The following is a 26948-nucleotide window of genomic DNA, read 5'->3' on the forward strand; positions in this document are numbered from 1 at the left end:
TCATAACTTCAAATGGTTGCTAAGTGACTGGTCGGCAAGTAAGGACTACTTCCCTCTATATTTTTTAAAAAGGATCAGCGTAGTATTTGGTAAATTGACACAAGATCAATGTAATGCATGTAAGTTTTTATACCACCCTCATATGTCTCGGGTAGCCCCATTTCCTCTTTGATGTACCTGCATAAGGCCATCCTGTGAAACTACTGTGAATGATGATTTAAACATGGGTCCAAGTACAACATTTTCATCAGTGCATCCAAATATTTGAGGTGAACAGGATAATTGTCTTCTTCACCCTTTATTAAACGAGTGCTAAATTTATTCAAGAATCCTAGAATGCTCATTATTTTTTTCACGGAAATGCTTCAAGCAGCTGTCAAACGTCTAATTTAAAAAAACCTTACAAAAATATTTTGCTAATTGTTCATTTCATGCTGAATCTAATCATATTAGGAATTTGAAATTATTACCTTGGTAGTTTTTTTTAAAGCTTTATTAGAAAATTAGAAAGTAAAATCCAAGCAGTACATTTCCCCAATCTTATGATGCTAGTCAAGCTTCAAACTTTGGAGGTTCTAGGGAATAGTGACATTTAAAAAAATTTCCCAAGAGAAGAAATAATGCATGTAATTGAAAATGTTAATAGGGTTCTCAGTGTTTACTCACCACAGACTCCATATCTTTTAGGGTTATTGGTTTTCCCAGCATCATCTTATAAAAGGGCCTAATGAAGAAACCTGCACACAAAGGAACAAAGTTTAATTAAAAATGACTCCCTCTTATAAATGAAAGCTTTCTAAGTCTACGATCTACAAGGTTTGGCTTTCAAAATATTAAAAATGAATTCTGGGCCTAGCTCTTAATTTATGAACCCTGAGATGCATGTTAGAAAAAAATAATGGAGTTTGTTAAAAATCCAGAAAGAAAATGAACAATTTCTAATAGGAATCAAGTGAGAGAAAAGGATAATATTTCTCTGAGTTTGAGGGTATAAAACATTTCTTAAGGAATATGTGTGTGTGTGTGGCAACAGAGTAAAGGAAAACAGCTTTTAAAAAAGAGGAACTAGATGATCCAAATTATAAAAATGCATTGGTAATTATTTCAACTGAATGTTTTTCTTTACTTTAAGGAAGAATGGTTAGAATTTATCTCTTTGAGGCACACTGTTAGCTGTGGGCAGAAAATTATGATGATATTTCTCCCTCAAATAAGGCTGCTGGGAAGAAGAAACAAATTGATAAGTTTTTTCTATCCATAGCGTAGCTGGGTCCTGAAAAAGATAAATGATGCTGCTTTAGTGCTACCCAAATGTATTCAGTGTGAATAATTTTCTAAGAACAAGCTTAATGATTTTCAATGAAAAAGTTCTCCAGAGCACAAAATTATATTGTTTCTTTGTGTGACTTTGTAGTTTAGATTGAAGTTCTAATCAACCATCAGTGTCTACGGCTATCTGGAGAATCCCAATACTGTACTCAAGATATTATTTGATTCATGTACTACTAGAGAAGGGGTGGGATTGGGAAGGCTATATAAATAGAACAACAAAAATAAATAAAAGTAGCGAGCATATCTATATAGCTATGTGATGCAACAACTAAAGAACTAGGTCGAAACTCAAATCCTTTCTTAATTGTGCAGCTTTAGGAAATTGACTGAACAGCTTGGTCGAGATCTGTATCTTAGTCTGGCCAATCTCAAAGGACCACTTTTCACTAGGAAGAAGACACGGAAAGATTGTACCGCAGTGCACATCTGGCTATCTTTTCCAGAGATTTTAAACACTTCTGCAGACAGAGAAAAAAAGCCTAGCTCAGAATGTAGCCCAGTTTGTCATCTTTATAAGGTACTGGGGAGGGGGTAGTGCTCTTTTGTGTTGAAAGAGTTATTGTAATTGCTGGTGGCTTTTGAAGCTGAATTGAAGTTGTTCATTTTGCTGTAAAATCTTTCTGTGGCTTAGGTGCAATTTCTCTGCAGGACTGGCTATTCCCACACTCTTAAAACTTCAGCAGGGCACTCTTTGAAATACCTAATAATACATTCATTAGAAAACTGAAATTCACATTGTGTTATAATTTAAGACAGGGTGTTTTTTCCCCCCAAGATGTACCGTTGATAAAGGACACCAGAGAAATTATCTCAAGTATATAAAATATATTTCCCATCACTGAAGGAAATGTGAAAAACATGAACCTATGAAAAAAAGGAAAGCAAAGAAATATAAAAAAATTCTTTGATAACACAAAGAATTTTGAAGATTAGAATTGACATATCATTTTATTGGGACTCATGAACAAAAAAGACTTATGGGAAGTCTGATTATATATAGGGTAAGGGCAGCAAGATTATTAAATGCATAACAATGGAGAAATATTCAAATATTCACAATGGAGGAATTGATTGTGAAGATGGCAAAATTAGGAGAGATGGCAAAATTAGCCTGTTTGGTCAGGACAAAACAATAAGAACTTTTTATAGAAGTCTGAAAACCTTTAAAACCTTTTGCTAAAACATGGAACAAAGAGAAATGATGATTTGTAGATTTGAGGGATGAAAAGATCAAAAAGGGCCTGAAGGGATTATTGTAATGTTGAAGGAAAAGAGAGATAATGAATTTGTTTATAACTGCTGTAAAGAAGTATGGAAGTTGCTATTTTAATCTTTTTCTTTCTTTCTTTCTTTCTTTCTTTCTTTCTTTCTTTCTTTCTTTCTTTCTTTCTTTCTTTCTTTCTTTCTTTCCTTTCCTCCCTCCCTTTTTTCTTTTTCTTTCTTTTCTTTCTTTTCTTTTTTTTAATTTTAATTCCATTTATATCCCGCCCTTCTCTGAAGACTCAGGGCGGCTTACAAGCTTAGCAGTAGCCTTCATTCTATGTATATGCCTGCTTATTAGGGCTTCCCCCCCCCCAAGCAGCATTTTTACAAAGTCAGCTTAATTGCCCCCAACAGTCTGGGTCCTCATTTTACCTACCTCGGAAGGATGGAAGGCTGAGTCAACCTTGAGCCTGGTGGGATGCGAACCTGCACTAATTGCAGGCAGCTGGTGTTACTTAAGGAGGCATTAGCCCACTGCTCCACCAAGGCTCTTATATACTTTATATACTTCTGCATTTGACTTTTAGCTGTGTAAAGAAAACTTTTAACAAAAATTATTAATAATACCTTTACCACCATCAAACAATAAAATCTGTTTAACTCAGGTTCTTGGGAAGGACTGGATATGTGAATAAAAATGCCAAGTCTAAACATCTGACTATGTGAACAACTCAATAAGGACTCAATAAATGGGCAAAAATGCCAAATCCAGTATAAACAGTACAATGAACCATAATATACTGTAATAAACATTAGAAACTGGCATCTACTGCTATTTGAAATGGGTGGCATATAAATGCATAAATAAACTAGTGAATTAAAAACTTCAGCTCAATGGGGGGGAAAAATAAATGAAAATTATTTAAAAGTAGCACATGGGAAGACAATTTCTTTCCCGCCTTTTTTCCCCTCACACACTTTCTGGTTTACAGCTCCATCATAACAACTGTTTTGTTTTTCAAGGCATTTATGGGAAGGAAAATATATTTGTACTCATAGATCTTCTGAATGATTTGTATCACTTACCATATTTTACTTATGTAAAGCACTCTACTTCTGAAGCACAAATTCTCTTTTATAGTTATCCTCCCTTATTCAACTCACCATCTAAAAGCTTTCCATGATATACAGCCAATCCAGCAACACGACCAATAAAGGTGAAATAAGACAAATGGTCTTCATTACAAAGTCCAGAATTAGGATTGATCTGAAGAGTATAGTTGTCCCTTATTGATAAAAAGAAAGAGAAATGAAAAGATGAGCTTCTTAGATATTTGATTCTCATTTTCTATCAAGCTACACAAATATACCTTTATAGTATTACTTGAGTGGTATAACCTATTTGATATGTACCAGAAAATTATGTGCTTAAATAGGGCCAGCAGACAAAAACAAACTTAAGAGTATTGTGACTACTAAAGACTAATAAACAGATTTCATTGCAGCATATGTTTTTGTGGTTTAGAAAGTGTTTTCCTCATTTGGAGGATGAATATTTTATATAGCTAAATATATTTGACCTTTGAATCAAAAATCACAAGTTCTACATTTTCTGGTCTTTAGTTCTCAATGGAGAAACTGCACTGCAAATAGATTTTACACCAAAATCTCTGTAGTTATCAAATCAAATTGCAACAAATAACAAATAACTTAGTTCATATGGTATTTATTTCTTGGTAAATCAGCCAAAAGCTTAACTATCACTGTCTTATTTTCTAATCCACAATCATGGTATAATGTCATAATGACAATACAGCTTCAGACATTTACCTTAATATATGAAAGCCTGAATCTGGAGAGGACAGTGCCCACTCTCTGACATCTAGGCATTCCACTGGGAGAAGTGAAGACAAGATGGAGTAGCAATGGCTTGAACATAAATACAGCTCTCCTCAGGATACTAGAAAGTTCCCAGAACATGCCAAATGATATACCAAAGGTGGTTTTTCAAGAAGCAACTGCATTTGCATTCTTAGAGAGTCATTGAGGCCATTGGGAGGTTTATCTGTGTCCTCAGGATCACCTGAGTAGTGCAAATGGGTGTGGACTGTGAGGACACAAATAAACTCCACATGGCCTCAATGACTTTCTAAAAGAATGCAAATGACCAGCTGTCTGCAAGGAATATAAATTCTTCCATTCTCCACCATCCAGTCAGAGCTGAAGAAGCTTCTTGAATTAGAAATGAAATGTCTTCAAAAAACAAATAAACAAGAAAATCCAGTTGCCTCTTGAAAAAGCTCCTTTGGGACAACCAGGATCTGGATGACTGAGAATGTCCATAGACATTTAGCCAAATGATGTGGTTACATTCAAGTAAATGTAATTAAGTATGTCTCTTCTGTTCACCCACTGGACATCTGGAAATCTAGGATTCAAGGCCACTGGGTATGTCCCATTTTCTACTTGGAAAGAAGTCCCCTATTTGTACTATTGAATGCTGAAGAGGGCCATTATGCCAGGGTGAAAATACAGGCAGTCACAGGGTTAGGAATATCTAACTTATGGGCAGGTCGTATTTATACATAGACTGCCTATTACTAATAATGGTAGATGGCATTCTTTTTCTTCAAGTCAATAAACGGTTGAAACTGCAAAATGTATTTATGAACTGCTGAAGCCAGTTCATACATTTTAACTGTAGCTTATTTTCAGAAAGTTTATAGTTTACAGAAAACATCAGCAATTCATTGGCTTGAGAAAGAATTCCAGCCATTATTTTTTGTAATAAATATTTGTAAGTATGAGTTCTGACTTACATATAAATTCAACTTAAAGACAGACTTGGGAATCAATCTCATTCTTAACCCAAGGACTATCTGTATAGCAACGTCTATACTTTACCAAGAGTGCTATTCTCATACTCTGCATCCTATGCAGACTGTTAAAAAGGTCAGTACAGTATTGGGAATAGGAGAACATCTTTTCATCTCTAATGACAGGTACATTTTCCAGTATGTTCAATTCCTATTAAAAGCAATATAATACATGTAGTGGCATGACAAGGGTTGGCTTTCATAAATACATTTATCTTTTGACTAACCTATTAACTGCCCAAGCACAACATGGAAAAAAGAGTGAAAATGCTGAGATAATTCTTCTAGAAAAGGAACTATTGATGAGGACAGTTTTTACCCAAGAGATTGGGATGAGGTGAACTATTAAAGGGTTGGGATTATAAAGGTTTATCAGTATCTGTGTGCATATATCTGAATGTATAACTAGTACATTTAAGTAATAGTTCATTGTACCCAATAGAATGTCTCCAGATTCTAACATATTTCTGCATTGATTCTTGAAACACCTTTCCATTGAGAAACTGATAAGGAATTAGAGAGAGATTCTCTGCAGCTAAAATTTATTTTCCATCAGCAATCAGGCCTCTTCCTAGGTAAGATGTAATGAAAATGTTTTACTCTTCATGATAAGAAGGCTCCTGGAATGAGGTTTGTGTATGTAGTCCTTGGAAATATCTGGATTAGAATTTGTTTTTTATACTTTTGTCTTTATGTGTTATTTATTTATTTATTCATTCTAATTCAAGATTGGGGAATGGGACACTAGAACACCTGTTACCTTTCTTGCTTCTTTCACTACCAGACATATTTTACTTGAGTTTGTTAAGCACTTTACATGTGTTTTTGAGCAGAAAGGAGAAAGATAAGCTGAAACAATGAATAAATAAATATTTGGTTTGAACACAGTGGAACGTGTCTGGACTGGCATTGCCACTTGATTCAGGGAATTCTTGTTTCTCATCATTAAGGGCTGTTTCAAAATTGTTCTCTCTTTTATACTTGTTACTCCAAAATTCCAGCAAAAGCAGCTAGTCCTTAACTAAATCTCTTCACAAAAGAAAACCTTCTTGCAAATTAATGCCAGACTAGGTAATATACATGACTAAGAAACAAAAGGCAGAAGCTGGAGGCAACTGGCCCAAATCAGTATTCCTTAGTGCAACATAGTTCAAAGTTCAAAAGTTACCTCTTCTGTTGAGCAAACACATTAAGATTTTAAATATAAACACACTGAATACATGGCATGAACTATAAAATACATAGTCCAAGTTACACAATGAAGGTTATGGAAAACATTCAGTATAATTAAAGACATATATTTTTCATTGTATATTTAGTCCTCAACTTACAACCACAATAGAGCCCAAATTTTATGTTGCTAAGTGAGAATGATGTTAAGTGAGTTTTGCCCCATTTTATGACCTTTCTTGCCATAGGTGTTAAGTGAATCACTGCAGTTGCTAACATGGTTGTTAAATGAATCTGACTTCTTCTCCATTGACTTTGCTTGTCAGGTCGCAATCACATGACAATTGTCATAAATATGAACCAGTTGCTAGGCATCCAAATTTTCATCATGTGACCATTGTCACTGCAATGGTCATGGGTGTGAAAAATGATCATGTTATTTTTTGTGCCATTGTAACTTATGAATGATCACTAAAGGAACAGTTGTAAGTCATGGACTACCTGTACAGAATATCTTTTTTCCATTACTACTGGTAGTTTATCTTTCTCTTGTAAAATTGTATAGTTGTTGTTGGTGGCTCTCTACCAGAAAACAATAGTGAAAAACAACAAAATAAAGGATGACTGAATTCATCTAGTGTAGCTGTAGAAATATTTCATCAAGTACCTAATGGTAAAATGGGCAGCCAATAAATTTCACAAATAAATAGATAAATAATATACTTACGTTGCTGAATATTCAAATAGGCCGTAATAGGGATTAAACATTTCCTTGGACAATAGGAAGAACCATTCTCTGGCCACTCCTCCATAGTCAAGGCCTTTTTCTGATTCAAATTCTATCCAAAGTCTGGCTTTTAATACATCAGGTCTCTTCACTGACATGATTCTTCGATACGATTCTTCAAAAATATTATTTCTGTGGAGTTTCATCTCAAATCTGTTTGGTATATCAGCCTTCACGGAAAAAAGAATATTCCATACATTGACTGGCCTGAATGCATTTTCTATATCGGCTATTTGTAGAACAAATTGTCTAACAGTATGGCCAGGCCTTGTTCTTTTTTTTTTCAATACAGTGCAATGTCTGCACAGGTTCAATTAAAATCATGTAGACTTCTTCTATGGGACAATGTGGCCTTTCTTCCAAGCTGCAAATATTTCATGAAATACATCCCTGTTTGTCACTCAAGGGCCTTTCTCATGGTCAATCAATGAGTAGGTGTCCAGTCTCTCTTGCGGTCAAACATAAAAGACCATGGAGGTGCACTGTCCAGTGACTGGATGGAGAAAGGGTGTTTCCACAGCAGACTTGATCACTCAACTGATGTTAAGTAGATCAGTATCACCTCCAGGCTCATGCCTGAAGTCCCTTAGATCGTCTACCATACATGGGAACTTTTGTGATGGAAAAAGGAATGAATGAACCTTTATTGTCAAAGTACAACCATGTATACATTGAGATTAGCTGAAGACAGGTGTTTGCTCCTTAGCAATGGGCTAGGGATGAGAACAAGGCCTTCAGAAATGATTACCAAAGGAACTTTTGTGCTATAGTGAGCAAGATATGAAAACAAACCCTTAGTGGCTGGGAAAAAAACCACTGGCTAGAATGTTTGTGGATTTGGTTTTGTGGGACCCTACTTTAGAGGGAAAGAAAAGGTAGCCTGTGAACCTAGTAAATAGAAATAATGGACATTAGGAGCATATGGAACAATGGAATGGAAGTTGAAAGAGAAAATAAAGGAAACAGAGAAAAATGCTGCAATTGTAGAATGCCATAGCAAAGTGTATTGTAAAAAGCAACATATAATAAAAGAAAGGTTGCGTTCCCTATACTAAGGCTACCAATTTTATCACGAAATAAATATTTACTTACTGGTTTCTTTAACTTCTTCCTGAAGTAGTCATATTTTTGTTTAAATTCTCTGGAATATGGAACGGCCTGGAAGACATGAACACTGTATTGTTAGTGTAAAGAATCAAATGATCATGAAAGATCTATATTGGGACCATCCATTTCTCTCTAATTATTCATTTCCTTAATCCTTCATTTTTTAAAACCTGATGCCGATGAGTCTCTATGATACATATACTAACCTCTTGAGATCTGTGATTTCCTACCCCTACAGGAGCTGAAGGCTGCACATTTTAAACTGCCTAATTGTCTCAGTACATATTGAAATAGTTCTGGTTAGGTACTTAGCTAAGAAAGAAAGGTGCAATTTTTTTTTTAAAAAAAAATTGGGATGGGCTAAACTTTCACCAGAACAAGAAATGGATGGAGTTTTTGTGTGTTTGTATTATGAGGTTTCATCCCAGCTCAAGACAAAACGAGAGTGTGCAGTTCCATGCTATTTTAGACTGTTGTCCCTGCAGAAGAACAGAAACATTGAAAGAAAAATTGGCTCCCTTGGTTTTTGATCTTAGAGACACAAATGTAAAGGAGCCAGTTGTGCGTTCCCACAGAGAGGGCCTCCTCAGGGTGCCACCGATCAGAGAATGTCGATTGGTGGCCCCCAGGGGGAGGTCCTTCTCTGTGGGCGCCCCGGAGCTATGGAATTGGCTGCCGGTTGAGCTCCGGATGGTGCCCGACCTTCGCTCCTTCCATCGCGATCTGAAGACATTCTTATTTGAACAAGCCGGCCTGGCCTGATGGGGGATGGGTTGGGTTTTTATGGTCATTTTTAATATTTGTATTTACTGTTTTTAGTCGGGCATATGTTTAATTTTCTTTTAACTTTTGTATTTTTTATATATTTGCCCTGTTCACCGCCCTGAGTCCTTCGGGAGAAGGGCGGTATATAAATAAAATTCTTATTATTATTATTATATTCAGTGCACTCTTACTAATTAATTACATAAATTTATCTTTTTAAAGTTATGCCCTTGGCCATGTTGTCACTGGTAGATAGTAAGTAGTCAGCTCTGATATCCGTTTACTTTGATAGCTGTAGGATGAAAAATGATAATTTGTTTAAAATTTATGAATGAACCCTTTGCGCGTTGGAACACAACTCATTCAGTACTATTGGCCTTCGATTTCCAACCAATTCCTTACAATGGCACTAAAAAAAGTAAACATTTTCCACTTACAACCATTGCAGCATCACCATAGTCATGTGATCAAAATATGGGCACTTGGCAGCTGGCCTGAATTTATGATGGCTGCAGGGTCATGTGACCACCTTTTGCAACCTTCTCACAAGCAAAGTCAATGGGGAAGCTAGATTCACTTAACAACCCTATTACTAACAACTGCAGTGGTTCACTGAACAACTGTGGCAATAAAGGTCATAAAATGGGGGCAAAATTCACTTAACAACTGTTTTGCTTAGCAATGGAAATTTTGAGCTCAATTGTACATGTTCCAATGAAAGCTTGGAACAAAAGGGCTTTTTTCATTTTTGCATGTTCCTAAAAGGTACCAAGGGACGCGGTGGCTCAGTGGGTTAGGACGCTGAACTTGTCGATCGGAAGGTCGGCAGTTTGGTGGGTCGAATCCCGAGTGCCGCGTAGCAGAGTGAGTGCCTGTTACTCGTCCCAGCTTCTGTCCACCTAGCAGTTCGAAAGCACATAAAAATGCAAGTAGAAAAATAGGGACCACTCCGGTGGGAAGGTAACAGCGTTCTGTGCGCCTTTGGCGTCTAGTCATGCTGGCCACATGACCACGGAGACGTCCTCGGACAAGCGCTGGCACTTAGGCTATGAAACGGAGATGAGCACCGGCCCCTAGAGTCGGAAACGACTAGCACGCATGTGCGGGGGAACCTTTACCTTTACCTTTAAAAGGTACCATGCCTTTCTAGATATTACTTTTTTCTAGTTATTAGGCATTCAAGTTGGCTATTATTATTATGATTTCTTCTGGTCAGTTTGTTGTTGTTGTTAGCTGCGAAGTCGTGTCCAACCCATCGCGACCCTATGGACAACATTCCTCCAGGCCTTCCTGTCCTCTACCATCTGGTCAGTTAATGGGGGCAAAATAGAATATCCTGAATCAGTATGTTAAAATTATGAAAGATAGACAGGAACAAACATACTTTCTTGCTTTCTTGAAAATGCTTACATTTCCACTAAGAAGGTAACTTATTTGCAAACTAATTTTATCATCTCCTTTGGGAAAATGAAGACTCCTGTCATAGCTCCAGAAGGAAGCACAGATTAAATAGACATGCTGAAGTGGGAAATAGCCATCTGCTTGCTAACGCTATTTCCTCATAATGGGAAAAATTCTTTGCAGAAATTAACAGAGCAAAACATACACTTTGCTTCTAGTCAACGTTGTGAAAGTTATGTGTTTTGCCGTCTATTATGATTATACTGCAACGCTCTCTACATGGGGCTGCCTTTGGGGACCACCCGGAGGCTTCAGCTGGTGCAGAATGCAGCCGCGCGGGTTGTGATGGGGGTTTCCCAATACTCCCATGTAACACCTCTGCTCCGCGAGCTGCATTGGCTTCCGGTTGCCCTTCGGGTGAGATTCAAGGTGCTGGTGATGACCTATAAAGCCCTAAATGGCTTGGGTCCAGGATATCTGAGAGAACACCTGCTGCCGGCATCAAGCTCCCTTCGTCCTGTGCGCTACCACAGGGAGGGTCTTCTCAGGGTACCGCCGGTAAAACATTGCCGGTGGACAATACCCAGGGGGAGGGCCTTCTCTATGGGTGCGCCTGCCCTTTGGAACCAGCTGCCTGTAGAGCTTAGGACTGCCCCTGACCTTCGCTCATTCCGCAGGGACCTGAAGACCTGGCTCTTTGAGCTTTCTAGCCTGGACTGAGAATATTAATTGGGATTTTAATTGTATTTTAATTGGGGTTTTATTTCAAGGTCAGTATAATCTTTTTAATTGATTTTAAGTTTTGTAATTTGTTGTATTGTTTTTAAAAAACCTTGTGAACCGCCCTGAGTCCTACAGGAGAAGAGCGGTATATAAATCTAATAATAAAATAAAATAAATAAATAAATAAATATTTGATTGTTAGGTATGGAGAAGGGCAAAACAACTCTGCAACCGTAAGTTTTATCTTTTTTTTTCCTACTGAAAATTAATAGTGCTAATAGGTCAACCCCCACCCATTAGATTCTTAAAAACAATTATTTTGTCCATATATGTGGCAGCCCAAATAAATGCTTCCTAACTGGAAAAGCCATCTTCCAATTTATATCCAAATGTAGTTGGAACTATAGCAACCTACAACAGAAAACATATATCTATTTTCAACTCTACAGGACACTTAGCTCAGGGTTTTTCATAGTTGACAGGTTTAAGATGTGTCAGCTTCAATTCAACTCCCAGAATTCCACATCCAGCCTAAAGTCCACATATCTTAAGGCTGGTAAGTTTGAAAAACACTGCTCTAGGCCAGAGGGTATCAAACTGCCGGCCCACAGGCCTGATGCATCATGGCAAAACTGCGCCCACCCCATTGCTGGCAATAGGAAAAAAGTCGTGATAAATTGCGACACATCACGTGATTTTGCGAGTTTGACACTCCTGTTCTTAGCTGATTTTGGAAACCATACTATGTCCTCAATATGGTAAAGAGTATTTAAGTATTGGGATTTTCAGGTGGCATGTTCCTTCAATAAAACTGGAATAATGGGTGATATAAAATTAAGTGGACCAAAGTTTCTAACTTCAAAAAAGACTGTCCTCTCTCTATCAGACTGCTAATAGGGAAAGGAGTAAAAAGTTTATGCATAATTTAGAATGGGTTATATTCCCTCTGTAAAACGTTTGGGATTCATTTTTTTAGCACTTATAACTGTCAATGCTACTAACATCAAATGTTATTGCTTGACAAGAGATTTAGTTTAACTCAGACAAGATAAAATAGTAGTACTAAGGCTTGTTTTATCCTATATAAGCTAGAGAGTGATGGATTTTAGAGTTTATAGTTGTTAGTATATGATTGTTTATGATTGCTTTATATATATATACCTTGTATTTAGCTCTGGGAAGTCGGGGGGGGGGAGGGGGGGAGGGGGGGAGGTAGGGGGGGAGGAGGGAGGGGGAAGGGGGGATTTTTAAAGAAAAATTGTATGTTAAAACTTTTCAATAAAAAGAGATTTAGTTTAAGGTTGGGAGGGGGGACGAGTAGGATTGCACCTTTCAAGGCCATCTCTAACTAGAGAAGATAAGAGCTTGGCGGGTTTTCTAACGGAAGGGAAACTGATTCTTTAAATTAATTGGAGAATATGATTAATGACAAAATTAGAAAGGTAGAGAATTGTGTTTTAATATATTGTGCAAGGGGCGGAGATTTCAGATTCCAGCTTCCTTCGAGCAAGCATTTGCCAGTGTATTAGGCTAATAAAGGACTTTTAAGGTAAACAATGCCTCAAGAGTCACTTGAGAAGCCCATACGTCAGAAACTTGACACCAACTATCTAGAGCTAAAATGTTGGAATAAAGAAAATGGGGGATACTGGTGCCACTGTAAGGGTGGGCACAGCTACAAAGATTAAAGTCAGTCATTTTCTTTCAAAGCTGAAACCACTCATCACAACAGTTTTTGTAAAAAAAATTCCATGCAGTACTTACTGGACCTGTAATAGCAGGATTCTGCAACCTGGGATCTTCCCACTGAGTAATTTTATTATCTGAAAATTAAACAAGAAAAAATGCAACATGTTTTTCTCCCTTCACATTCCATTTTTAAAATAAAAACAACCACAACAAAGCAACAACAGTAGATGGTCAGGTACTATTGAAGAAAAAAGGACTTTATATGTAAAAAATGTCATTTTAAAGAGCAGCAAGGAGCAGTTGGCTATCTTTGGGTTTCATTTAGCCACCCGAATCCCATGTAAACTATTCTATAATTTAGAGGCTGTATTCTGACAACAGGCAAAGTATTTTGAATTGAACCATTTCAACCAGCTGTTCTGAGCTTGAAGCAGCTGTCTGGTGCTTCCAATGTTTCCAAAGCGGTTGAGGATGGGAAAAATCCACTATCAATGTGAAGGAATAACTCTGCAACTGTAAATTTTGAAGATTGAACGGTTTGAATTCAAAATATTTTGCATTTGGATGGCAAATGCTTTCATTTCATCCACTAAAGGGAAAATGTTTGAGTACACTGGATGCAGCATGATTGCAATAGATTTATTACATATATTATGTGATGTATTTGCAATCCCTAACCAGCACTGGATTTTACCTGGAGTTATGGCAGTTCTAGATCACACATTGGAGGAAGGCTTGGGTGATGAGTTTGGGGAAACCTGACTTAAGTATTCCAATCATCCTTTTGTATAACAAAGCCCTTTAAGAAACTTTTAAGTCCTTTTCCTAAAGTTTGATTCCATCTTTTTTGCTTTCCCTTTGCTTCTCTTTCCAAATTTAATTCTAGCTAGGCTCCATCCAGATACCTTTAGAGCATATTTGTTTGCCTCCAATTAGGGAAAATATTTCTTTATTCTGAAATCTTTATTACAGAGAGCAGAGCAAGGTTTGGAGTTTAAAAAGTGCAAAAAAGCAGCAACTTAAGAATCTGAATTTCCCTGAATAATATGTCATACATGTAAAGACACCCCCCATCTACGCTCTAATATTTTTTTGAAAATGGGGTGTTTTATGACGGTAAAGTATAAAGCAGTCGATGCTGCTGTCCATGTTAGGATGGGGTGGCACCTAAGCTGGCACTCAAATCATGAGATTGGGAAGTCACAGGAATTCTGGGCAACTAACACACGGGTCTGCAACCCGCGGCTCCGGAGCCGCATGCGGCTCTTTCAGACGTCTCTTGTGGCTCCTAGTCCTCTGCCATGTGCAGTCCAAAAAAAAAAGTGAGACTAAAAAAGTTCAACCAATCAATTCAAATATGCAGGGTAGGTGCATATCTTGCCTTGGCTCCACTCTTCAGTCAAACCCTGTTCTGCACATGCACGCATGTACGCGCATGTGCACACATTTTTCGCGGCTCCCAGTTTTTCCTTTTGTGAGGGAACCGGTTCCGAGTGGCTCTTTCACTGTTTCAGGTTGCTGACCCCTGAACTAACATAAAGCTGCCTTCCACAGTTAGTTGCCAAATGCACTGCAGCCTGGTTGCTGACTTCTAATTGCTGGCGTTCTAGCAAGATCTAATTGAATTGTTTGGGAAACACGCTTTGCTACTTTTCATTCCCTAATTATAATAAAAGCTATTTTGTTTGTTTTACACTTTTTGGCATCTTCTTTTTCACTCTGTGTTGAACATCTTTTAATAAGGGACAAGCATCTCTTCTCCTGTGCAAAGAATTTAATATCTGATGGTCACATGATATTTGTATGAATGCAAATTTTATATGTTAACCATTGCTGCCTTACAATATTCTCACAATCTCCTCTTCTAGGGAGGGAGGGAGGGAATCTTTATTGTTCCTTCATCAACCAAGAAAGGTTAAGAGTATGTTGAACCTCTTGCTAAATAGAATTTGGTTAAGGTGCAGAGGTGATAAAAAGGACTACTGTCATTTATTTTTCCTTTTCTCTATTTAGTCTAATTCAAAATTCTTATTTCATAAAACAGATTGTATATTTTCTTAGTACAATCTTTATTCATAGGAAATAGGTTTTGGGGCAGCCCCCACAAACAAGGAAAAAAAAATCTCACATGATTTTCTGGAAGGCATAACATTGATATGGATTTCTAAGTACAAAGCGCATTTTTCTAGGAAAAGGCACAGCACAACATTACAACGTATTGTTGACATTCAGGAAGCTATTAAGGACCTGGCTGTTTTCCCGGGCTTTTCCAAAGTGATGCTTGAGCCCCCACTGGATGTGGGATTTTTTGGGGGGTTATGTGTTGTTTTAGGGATGCTGATGATTTCTTTCTGTCTTTTGCAATTAAAAAGAAAATAACCGGAAGCCATCCAGAACTGTTGGAAATTGGACAGCTTATCAATTGTATGTATGAATAAATAAATAAATCAAAGCAAAATAAGGTAGTCCTTGACTTATGACTGGTTGCTTTAACAACCGTTTGAAGTTATGATGGAACCCCCCCCCCCAAAAAAATCTACTCAGAACCTGATTTCAATGGTCATGTGATTGTATTTTTGGTGCTTGGTAACTACCTCACCTTTACGGCTATTTGCAGCATTCCGCAGTCAAGTGACTGCAAGTTTCAATATTTTTTAACTATTTCCAGTGTTTACTTCTGATTTTTTGGCAAAAATGTCCTTGGGTAAAATAGATTCGTTTAATGACTGCAAACAATGCCAAAAAAAAGTAGCTCCAGCCATGTGATATCTCAACTTATGACTGCAACAACTTATGCCTGAAATCTTAGGCTCAATTACAGTCATAAGTTGAGGTTTAACTGTTACACTTCTAAAATCTTGTACTGTATGACTGGGCTGCATATTCTTTTCCCAAAGTTGTCAAGGCAGCTGAACATCTTCTTAAAGCCTAGAAACTTGTTCTACACTGATGAGTCAACTAAGGACAATTTTATCAGAGAAAAACTATGAAATTCACATTGATGACCGCCCCAATCCACTTTGCTAATAGGCAAAGTGGCTTAGAAGAAGTGTTATTTGAGAGCATGATGCAATCAAGAATGATTACAACCATTTTTTTTAAAGTGAGCTATAGTGGTTAGCCGCAAAAACTTCCATCATTCACAGTTAATCATTCACCTTTACTTTGGCCCTAATAAAAGAATTTCCCAGCTGTTGCTGTTAGGAACTTAAAAGTGAAATAAATCAAGATTTCTCTCAAATTTTCAAGTGTATGCATATGAATGTATTTACAGGTAGTCCTTGACTTATGACCACAATTGAGCCTAAAATTTCTCTTGTTGAGTGAGACATTTGTGAAGTGACTTTTGCCCCTTTTTACGACCTTTCTTGCCACAGTTGTTCAGTGAATCACTGCAGTTGATAAGTTAGTAACACGGTTGTTAAGTGAATCTGGCTTCCCTATGGACTTTGCCTGTCAAAGGTTGCGAAAGATGACCACATGACCTCGGGACACAGCAATGGTCATAAGTATGAACCAGTTGCCAAGCATCTTAATTTTGATCACATGATCATGGGGATGCTACAAAGTTTGCAACTGCGAAAAATGGTCCTAAGTCACTTTTTTTCCTGTGCTGTTGTAACTTTGAACTGTCACTAAATGAACTGTCGTAAGTCGAGGACTACTTATATTTGCTAGATTTATATCCTGCCTGTCCTTTGGGGGCTTACGGCAGCGTGTACATCACACCAACCCTGTATGGTAGGTTGGGCTGAGTTATGGTGACAATCCAAAGTTACCCCAAAGGTTATATGTGTGAGATAGTATAAGGACATTATCAATTCCTTGGTGGAGCAGTGGGCTGATGCCTCCTTAAGTAACACCAGCTGCCTGCAATTAGTGCACGTTCAAGTCCCACCAGGCTCAAGGTTGACTCAGCCTTCCATCCTTCCGAGGTAGGTAAAATGAGGACCCAGATTGTTGGGGGCAATTAAGCTGACTTTGTAATAATGCCGCTTGGGGTGTGTGTGTGTGAAAGCCCTAACAAGCAGGCATATACATAGAATGAAGGCTACTGCTAAGTTTGTAAAGCCGCCCTGAGTCTTCGGAGAAGGGCGGGATATAAATGGAATAAAAATTAAAAAAAATAAAATTCAAAAACTGAAAGGTGTCAAAAATCCATTCTTTTTGTTGAGACCTTCAGAGATTGGATGAAAATGTCTGATGTATGCAAGTTGAACTTAAGTGCTGTTAAAAAACCACTTTTCTAAAACAATCGCTGTTTTAGAAAAACAGTCTTGTTTTTTGTTTTTAGAAAAGACACAGTTTTGGGACTGTGACTTTCATAGATGGGCTCAAATGATCTCAACCACTTTTGGAATTTAGAGCTGATGTTTTTCCAGTTGGGTTATGATTACTTGTAACCTACAACTGCATAACCAACTTGTCTCCCTTCCTTCCTTATCCATCTCCATCCTGATGCTTCCTCTCAGTTGAAATCCTGGATCAGTCTAGTCCAGGGGTGTCAAACTCACAACATCATGTGACGTGTCGCGAAGTATCACGACTTTTTTTCCCATTGCCAGCAATGGGGAGGATGCGGTTTCGCCATGACGCATCCAGCCCATGGGCCGGCAGTTTGACACCGTGGTCTGACACCTTGGCAACTTTTAAGTGCTGTCTGGGGAATTCTGGGAATTGAAGTCCACACATTTTAAAGTTCCGAAGACTGAGAAACCCTGGGCTAGCCATTCTGTGATGAAGATTTGATGAAGCGGGCTGCAGCTCATGAAAGCTGATGCCTTTTAATAAAATGTGTTATTTGGAGAAAGTGCTACCAGACCTCTCCTGATTATTTACTATTGTAGATAGTAAACCTCCTCCTACAATGCCAAAGTTTGACTTGAGCCTATATCCCCAGTACTAACCCAACAACATGAAGTCTGGCCCCTCTCATTAACAAGTAGCTCAAAAGATCAGTTCTTGTGACATCAATGCTGCTTTGACCAATAAAGTTCTGTCTGGCTTGGCATCTATAGGACTAACTTTTCCAACCAGAATTAGAAGTGTTGGGAAAAACTGTTTTCCTTCCCAGAAAAGCTATTAATCATTCCCCATTTCTATGAAGTGAGGAAGCTGAGGCCAGCAGTAGTTCCACTGCTGCCCTGATTCTATGGATACTATCAGATACGCTCCTTCCCTGATGGAGAAAATGCTACAAAGACTTAATGCATAATTGCTGCCACTGTTTTCCTGGGATTGTTTATGTGTTGAGGTTATTTGGTTTGGAATATCCTGAGGAGTTCAGTGGGAGTAATTTATTTTAATATACATTTAATTTCATTGCAGCAGCTTAATGTTTTCTTGCCTTTTCATTACCGAATTTATAATGCTTTCTCATGTTGTTATTACTGTAAACGTCCAGAAATCCATGGTTGATATGGTGTGTGTGTCTGTGTGTGTGTGTGTGTGTGTGTGTGTGTGTGTGTGTGTGTGTGTGATTAATAAAATGAAATCATTAAAAGAAAATAAAGTCTGAATCCAGCAGTGAAGTGGCATGGCCATCAGTCTTATTGTACAGGAGAAAAAGATGCACTAAGCAAGGCAAGAGAGATATACACTATTGCAAGGCTGCAGTGATTCAACCAAGCTGGTTTTAAGACACTTCCAAATTCCAAACAGGGCCGAGATTCACTGAGGTGTGCCTGATTTTACCCTGCTCTCTTTATGGCAGCAGAAAAAAACATACATACTGATACTGCTGCAACAAAAGGCAAGGCCTTACAACGGATGATGACAGAAAAGAAATTTAATTTTAATTTAATTTTAATTTTAATTCCATTTATATCCCGCCCTTCTCCGAAGACTCAGGGCGGCTTACAAGCTTAGCAGTAGCCTTCATTCTATGTATATGCCTGCTTATTAGGGCTTTCATACACCCCCCAAGCGGCATTATTACAAAGTCAGCTTAATTGCCCCCAACAATCTGGGTCCTCATTTTACCTACCTCGGAAGGATGGAAGGCTGAGTCAACCTTGAGCCTGGTGGGACGCGAACCTGCACTAATTGCAGGCAGCTGGTGTTACTTAAGGAGGCATTAGCCCACTGCTCCACCAAGGCTCTTAATGTTAATGTGCAGTGCGTTAAATGCTTAATGTGCAGTGCACCTACTTCAGTATCAGTGCAAAGTTTTTAAAAAGATGACCTGTTTTGGCATGTAGTAACAGGCACCTGAGGAAGCAGAACTATTTAAGAGGAAAAGGAAGGTCAACAATCGAAAAGGTAGAACCTAACTACGATCATTTCTGTCTTCCAAAAGGAGTAAAAAAAACAGAATTGGTCATGCAGCATGTAGGCATTTCTTGGTTAATTCTGTAACAATTCTAGGAAGAGTTTAATCTGATTCTAAGTGTTGACTCCATTTTTTAATTTAAAGGATATGATTCTACTTAAAACCTTATTCATGCATTTCCAAGATTCAGAAGCTACTTTATATAGGCAATCTTTATAAAAAGTAACTTAACATTATGCAACTAAGTACCATTGTTAATTGATGGATATTCAAAGACAACAAAGATTAAAACACTGATGCAGTAATTTTAAAAGGTTAATTTTTCAAGTTTCATACAGCTGTTTTCCTTTCATATTTTCGCTCAAGAACACATTGAGCAATTAATATGTATTTTTGATTTTTTTTTAAAAAAAATCACAAACATTCCCAGTTGAATAACAATTATTTCTGTTGCCACTTGAAAATCAAAACACAACAAATATCCACACAGTTGTTCAGAAGTGCTGTAATAGGACATATCTACAATGAAACGCCATTTAGACCAGGACTTCAAAGAACGAAAGTGGATAGAGATTAACAGGGTGGGTGCAAACTAACATGCCACAAATAGAAAATAAGGTCAGAACTGGCGTTGCCCCAAGCCCTTCTTTAATTAATTTGTGAGGGGAAAGATTCTAGCAAAAATTTCTTCTACTACTTGTGTTATATTCAGACTCATGGCTACATTAATCGTTTTTTTTTCTCATCTTATTTTCTATTCCTAGTGTGTGCTTCCATTTATTAATAAGTGCATATAAGCCATGGGATCCATCCACAACACCAAAGAAAAAAGAAATAAAAGAAAATCCAAAAAAATTCAACAAAAACAACCACAAAGAAGAAATGTTAATGCTTCACAAGATCAAATAGGGACAAAGCTTGATGAGCCAATTAAAGCAAGCTTTTGGTGAATTGTACAGTACCGTAAGAGGGCACTAAGTCTCGGGTATGAATCTCGCCACATAGCAACACCTGGCTTCCTAAATGAAGAGTAAAATTACAAAGCTTTCACTTCAATAGAGATTACCTCCCTTCATCTATTCGCTGTAGAGCCTGCATGCCTACTTACTATGATCTATATAAAATGTTCTTCCATCCAAATGAATCCTTTCCTCCCAACCAGGCTGTAAGTAAAGAACAACAAAAACAACATCAGAAGCAGAATTAATATTTATTGCAGCATTATTATATTCAAATACTTCTAAACAGGCATATAGTTTCATTTATTCTGCCTTACATTTTAAAGAATCTTTCATGCACTATAAACTTAACAATGAAATTGTGGAGTTCACTAGTATGACCTAACCCAGGAGTAGGCAACCTTGGCTCCTTTATGACTCGTGGACTTCAACAGCGGGCTCAGGAATTCTGGCAGTTGAAGTCCACAAGTCATAAAGAGCCAAGGTTGCCTACCCCTGACCTAACCCATGCCTAGCAGAGTCAAATGTTTTTTTTGAAAATGCTGTCTTCTGACGTTGAAACCAATTCCAAAGAACTCTATGGGGATTTGTTTCTTCCAGTAAACAGACTGTTGCAACCAATGGTTTATTAGTCAGTCTCCTGACTTAGGATGCCACTGAATCTTGCCAATAGAGGAGAATGTTTGTAACTCAGGGTTGAAATGAGGGGTCCTTGGTCTCTCTGAGCTTGGTTGTTTACTTGCAGATGTTTCATTATCCAAACTAGCTAATGTTGCTTCCCAAACTCCATAGCATATATATTTATTTATTTTATTTTATTTTATTTTAATTCCATTTATATCCCGCCCTTCTCAGAAGACTCAGAGCGGCTTACAAGCTTAGCAGAACACATAGGGAATGAAAGAAAAATTACTCTTGATCTAGTCCAGAAGTAGCATCCTTTTGAGGTGGTAGACACCTCTGTACAGTCTTTACACTGTTACCAACTCTTCCCTGAGCCAAATTAAAGAATACAAATAAATAGGTGAGTATATTTTAAATAAATGAAAAGTAGCCAAAATTTCATGAGGTCTAATGTAAGGACATAGAAAACTTCTGAAAACTGGCGATCTTGCGCAAGGTGGTCATTTTAATTAATCGATATTATAATGTTGCAGGTCAGGGAGTAAAACAATTACCAACTATTGAACTATTTCCTTTTCAGGAAATGCTACAGCATTTTGCTTCTCCAGGTGCCTACAAAATCTCGAAGGGTAGAAGAGAGAAAGTACGTTTTCCTCTCTCTGCATCAGGAATGGGAACAAGATGGCTTATATTTCATTAACAAAAAAATAAAAAAATAACTTTTTTAAAAAAAAATAAAACTATGTATTTTATTTGGGTAAGTATGTAAAGAGATGGCTTCTATTTCTCAAGTTGCACATATGCAGAAATGGCCAAAAGTATAGCTACTGATGCAGCTGCCTCCAAAATCTCATCTGTTCCTAGACTCTACCTGTCTTTTTCTTTTAAAAAAAATCAAATAATTTCTTTCCTTCTCATTAGTGTTTTGCAAAAGGGAGGAGCAGGAAAATGCGTTTTGCAGGAAAATGCCCAACTTGCTGGGTGGAAGCTTCCATCAAGAAAATGACACTTTTTGCAAGACTTCAACTCTGTCTGGGAAGAAAACTACTTTTTCTCCTTCTCTGGGGAGGCACAGGAGGAGGGGGGGAGGAGAGAAAAGAAATTAAAGGGGTTTGTTCCCACATAGATTTTTTTTTTGTCAAAAATTGCCAAGATGTGTTCTTCCCGTCTCCTCACACGAGTTGTGAAGTCTCCGTTTGCTGTATTTTTGGTGTATGGGATGTGCTTTTGTAGATGCATAGGATTTTCTGCTTACTGTTTTCCAAGTTTAATTGTTAACGATCCAGAGTCATTCTGGAATTAGTTAGCCTCTAAATCTAAAAAAATACCAGCAACAATAATATTGCAGGAACTAAAAAAAACCCTTCTGCAGAAAATATAATGGAATAAATTTATTTATTTATTTATTTATTTATTTATTTATTATTTATTTATTTATTTATTTATTATTTATTATTATTTATTTATTTATTATTTATTTAATTATTGGGACTTATATGCCGCCCTATCTCCTGAAGGACTCAGGGCGGCTAACAACAATAACGTACAATAAATACAGAAGTTAAAATAAAAATTAAAATTAAAGGCCCCTGTAGAATAAATAAAAATTAAAATTAAAATAAATTAAAAATTAGAGTTAAAAATTAAAAACATAATTAAAATCCCTGTCAGTCTATGTCAGCCAGATGGAAAAGGAGTGTTTTGAGGCCGCGGCGAAAGGACTGGAGATCTGGGGCCATCCGAAGCTCAGGGGGGAGCTGGTTCCATAGGGCTGGCGCTCCCACAGAGAAGGCTCTCCCCCTGGGGGTCGCTAGCCGACATTGTCTAGCCGACGGTACCCTGAGGAGGCCTTCTCTGTGTGAGTGTACTGGGCGATGGAAAGTCGATCCTGGCAGCAGATGGTCCTGCAAGTATCCCAGGCCTAAGCCATGTAGGACTTTAAAGGTAAGTACCAGCAACTTAAATAAATAAATTACTTATTTTCTCTAACGAGGACATGATATACTAGGATTGTGTCCTTTCCCGCTATGTTTTTTGCAAGAAGGAGCAGCAAGAGATTGCCGGCCGTTTCTGCACTGGCCTTAAGCAGAGAGTTAAACCATCTTTACTCCCCACAGTCGAGGAAGGAAAAAAAAAGTTTTTTCCTGTAAATTAAAACTTTTGTAGACGGAGGAGAAAAATCTGAACAAAAAAGAAAAGAACTCATTTTGTTCATTCCTCAGAAAGCATCAAGGAGATGCTGCTGGTATGCTGCGAGTATTTTTTTTTAAACAGCCCAAATTACAGGAAAGACAAAAAAAGCCTTTTAAAATAGACCTTTTGGGAACATTACAAAGGTTTCCCCAACTGAGAGAAGGCATTCACTTAAAGAAAGGAGATTTATCTAGCTGTAATTGCAACTAAAAGAACGTTTTACATATCAGTTTGAGTATTTGCATTCATAAGAACAGCATGATAAGGACATTAATCTGTTCTTTCATATCAGAAATGTAGAATTAAATACAAAGATAATACAGAAGGTAATGTTAGAATAGCAAAAGAACCAAGCTTTATTGTGTGCAAGACAGGGAAAGGAATTTTCATTCTGTTCTCAAAAAGATGGATGCGAATATTTTTAAGTTTACAATAAAAGAAACACATTTTAGTATCTTAACTTGTAAACAATATTTTTCTTGCTTTAGCCAATCATTAAAAAATGAATTAGGTGTTCTAAAGATTCAGTACATTGTCTAAAGTCTGATAATTAAAAAAATGACTATTTTATTCCTAAGAGAGTTAACATAAGATAATAATGCAGATGCCCAGGTTTTGAAGATACATATTAAATATGGCTTGATTGAATTATTATCTAATGCAAGAAGAATCTACACAAAATGACTTCATGTTGATGATATATTTTACCATTATTTTAAAAATGAGAAGCAGGAAGAACACATGGCTATAGCAAACCCAGACCATAAGCTTTGGGCAGAGATTCATAATCATAATCACAATAGTAAAGTTGGAAGGGACCTTGGAGGTCATCTAGTCCAACCCCCTGCTCAGGCAGGAAACCCTATACCATTTCAGACAAATGGCTGTCCAGTCTCTTCTTAATTGTAATTCGATTACAATAATACCTGAATATATACAGTAGTTATTTCCTGGTTTTGAGAAACAAATATTTAACAATATTTAATCAGGTTTTCTTTCAATTTCTACCCTAATTATGGAAACCTTCCCTAGCATCTCTAGGCAGGGCTGGAGAAGATCTCTGACTAAAAACTTGAACAATCACTATCAGAATAGACAGTTTTGGTTCAGAGCTGCATTCTCTACTGTTACTCATCTTTTAATGTTATCCCAGTACCCAAATGAATTTAATGGGACTCACAATTAAATCTTAAGATGGGGAAAATTATAATAACCTCTATATTACACAGATAGGAATCATGGATGACATAAGAATCCATCCATGTTTTGCAATGATCCCTGGAACTCTTACTGTATGTGCTTCAACACAGACAAGTGGGTCCCTGAATACAGAAGATGTGACTTTTTCTGTGACAAATTCCATTTATAGGTGATCCTCGTTTAATGTTCACTCATTCAGCAATTGTTTGAACGTAGACAACCCTGAACGAGCAATAGTTACAACTGGGCCTTACACTGACGGCCATCACAATATTCTGTGGTCATGCGATCGTAAACTGTGACCTTCCCTGCTGGCTTCCCATATGCAAAATCTATGGGAAAACTGACAGGAAGTTTGAAGACATGGCTTTAGGAGATCCTTGTTTAACAACATGTATGGTCCTTAACAGCGGCAATTGGATCAGCCAGAACGGCCATCACTAAACAGTATAGTCACATGGCTTTTTGACTTACTACAGTACTGCACTGCTTAATGACTGACTTTCTGTTTTCATTTAGCATAGTGAAGCCCATATGGAACTTTTTCTCAAGGGAATTCAGATCAGCTTGTCTTCCTTGCTCTTAAATGGCAGTGAAGACCATGCTACCTGTTCTACTTATTGGTTTTACTGTAATACAGATAGTCCTCGACTTACAACATTTCGTTAGTGACTGTTCGAAGTTACAACGGGACTGAAACACTTATGACCACTGCAGCATCCCCATGTTTACGTGATCTGCATTTGGATGCTTGACAAGTGACTCACAATTATGACAGTTGCAGTGTCCCAGGGTCATGTGATCCCCTATTGTGACCTTCTGACAAGCAAAGTCAATTGGGACACCAGATTCACTTAACATCCGTGTTAGTAACAACTACAGTGGTTCACTTAACAAAAGTGGCAAGTTGCAAAATGAGGCAAAACTCACTTAATAAATTTCTCATTTAGCAACATGTTGGACTAAATTGTGAGTTAAGGACTACCTGTATATGTCCTTGCTTCTGTTTTTTAAAATCTTACTTTATTATTTGTAGTTTATTTTTTAGACTGCATTTAGTGGGCAAAGGCTCACTATGTCAAAAGAAGTAATGTTAGATTCCAGCTTTAATTCTACAAAAAATGTGGATACAGTACTAGGATCCAAGAGGAAACTTCCATATGCCTTCCGAAACAGGTGTGCTTGCCAAGAGAGAGACATACACAAACTTTTTGAAACAGGTTATCCTGATCTTATAGGAACAGACAGTTGTTTTCAATTTTGGAAAAGTGTTATAAATTCTGGATGAGAAGTTCTCAATAGTATATTGTTAACAGTTACAGATGCTGAATTGAGAGAACATGCTTGCAATGTTGAGACTGTTTTTTTGAGACATAATTCTATTTTTGAGACACAAATAATACAGGTAAGGAAAAGTTACCAAACTACATTTGCAACATGCACGAATGTTGTCTCTATTTCAAAAGGTGCAACATGGATACTTACAGGAAGGGGACCCAAGTCATTTGGGTTTAAAGCCGCTTTTGACCGCAAGTGTACTGGAAATTTGAGTCGGGGATCTTCCTGAAGTGATAAGCAAACTGATGTAAGGACATCCTTACTGAAATTACATTTTTATCAAGGCCTATGACACTATCCATCCTTCCTTCCTTCCTTCCTTCCTTCCTTCCTTCCTTCCTTCCTTCCTTCCTTCCTTCCTTCCTTCCTTCCTTGATTTCAGAAATATTTAACATTACTTCTTTTGCATGTTAATGCAAGTAAAAGAGGTAATGTTAAATGCTAAACGTTTTGCTGCAAAATTATACAGCCATTTTCAAGAGATTGTTATGTGTAGTTACTCTCTTTTTCAGTAAATTAAATTAGAGATGATATGATTTACCAGGAGATTGAATAGCAAACCATTTCTTTTTCTTCTTATATCTGCAGAATTCTTGGAGCAAGAAGCACTGCATTTATGCCTTGGCTGTGATCCTGACAAAACTCTAAGGAAAGAGATTTCTACAGCAATGAGCCGAATCAAGTCATTCTGATGTCAGGCGGACACACCTAAATGTAAGAGAGCCAATTTGGTCTAGTGATTAAAGTACCTGGCTAGAAATTGGGAGACCGTGACTTCTAGTCCTACCTGGGTATGACTAGGTACTGAATATTTTTTAGCAGGGAATTATTTTGGGTAGGAAAGAAAAGGAGAGAAGGATCAGAAGCAAGGTGGATAGACTCAGTTACAGTAGCAATAAGTGAATTGTGGGGAAAGCTGAGGGACCAGATTAGGGATAGACCATCATAGAGAAAATCTGTCTACATGATTGCTAAGAGAGAATGACTTTATAATATATAATCAATCAGATCAAGCAATCAATCAACAATTTGGGGCACACGGGCAGATGTTTCAACTATTGTAAACTGAATCCACAACAGGAAAAGCAGTTGAAACCTGTTACCAGAAAACAAAAACTAGCAAATTTTGGGGAAAAAATACGTAAGCTGCCAATCATCCTGCCTCCAGCCTTTTACTAAAAGAAATTACATTTAAAAAATAAATAAGGTGTCTAATAATTGTGTGGACCCAAACTTTTGATTATCCTCTGCTTAACAGCAATGATTTGAAAGTAGCATTTCTCCCTTTCCCTGTCACACACCTCTTACAC

General features: G+C 37.4%; 1 protein-coding gene across 11 annotated transcripts in view; it reads right to left on the minus strand.

The window, feature by feature from the left end:
* Window positions 1-26948, minus strand: part of NEDD4L (NEDD4 like E3 ubiquitin protein ligase) — a gene marked incomplete at its 5' end in the record, with an annotated part of 308703 nt that overhangs the window by 18805 nt on the left and 262950 nt on the right. For 7 of the 11 annotated variants that reach the window (XM_083354775.1, XM_083354769.1, XM_083354768.1 and 4 more), the window contains 8 exons: window positions 667-737; window positions 3700-3821; window positions 7309-7538; window positions 8461-8526; window positions 13129-13187; window positions 20287-20343; window positions 20433-20487; window positions 25786-25863. In XM_083354775.1, coding sequence (XP_083210901.1) covers window positions 667-737; window positions 3700-3821; window positions 7309-7538; window positions 8461-8526; window positions 13129-13187; window positions 20287-20343; window positions 20433-20487; window positions 25786-25863 — 738 coding nt within the window. The remainder of the gene's footprint in view (window positions 1-666; window positions 738-3699; window positions 3822-7308; window positions 7539-8460; window positions 8527-13128; window positions 13188-20286; window positions 20344-20432; window positions 20488-25785; window positions 25864-26948) is intronic. The other 4 variants (XM_083354777.1, XM_083354776.1, XM_083354770.1 and 1 more) reach the window with 1 other exon arrangement.

Source organism: Vipera ursinii, assembly GCF_947247035.1.
Source record: "Vipera ursinii genome assembly, chromosome: 2".
Taxonomy (NCBI): Eukaryota; Metazoa; Chordata; class Lepidosauria; order Squamata; family Viperidae; genus Vipera; species Vipera ursinii.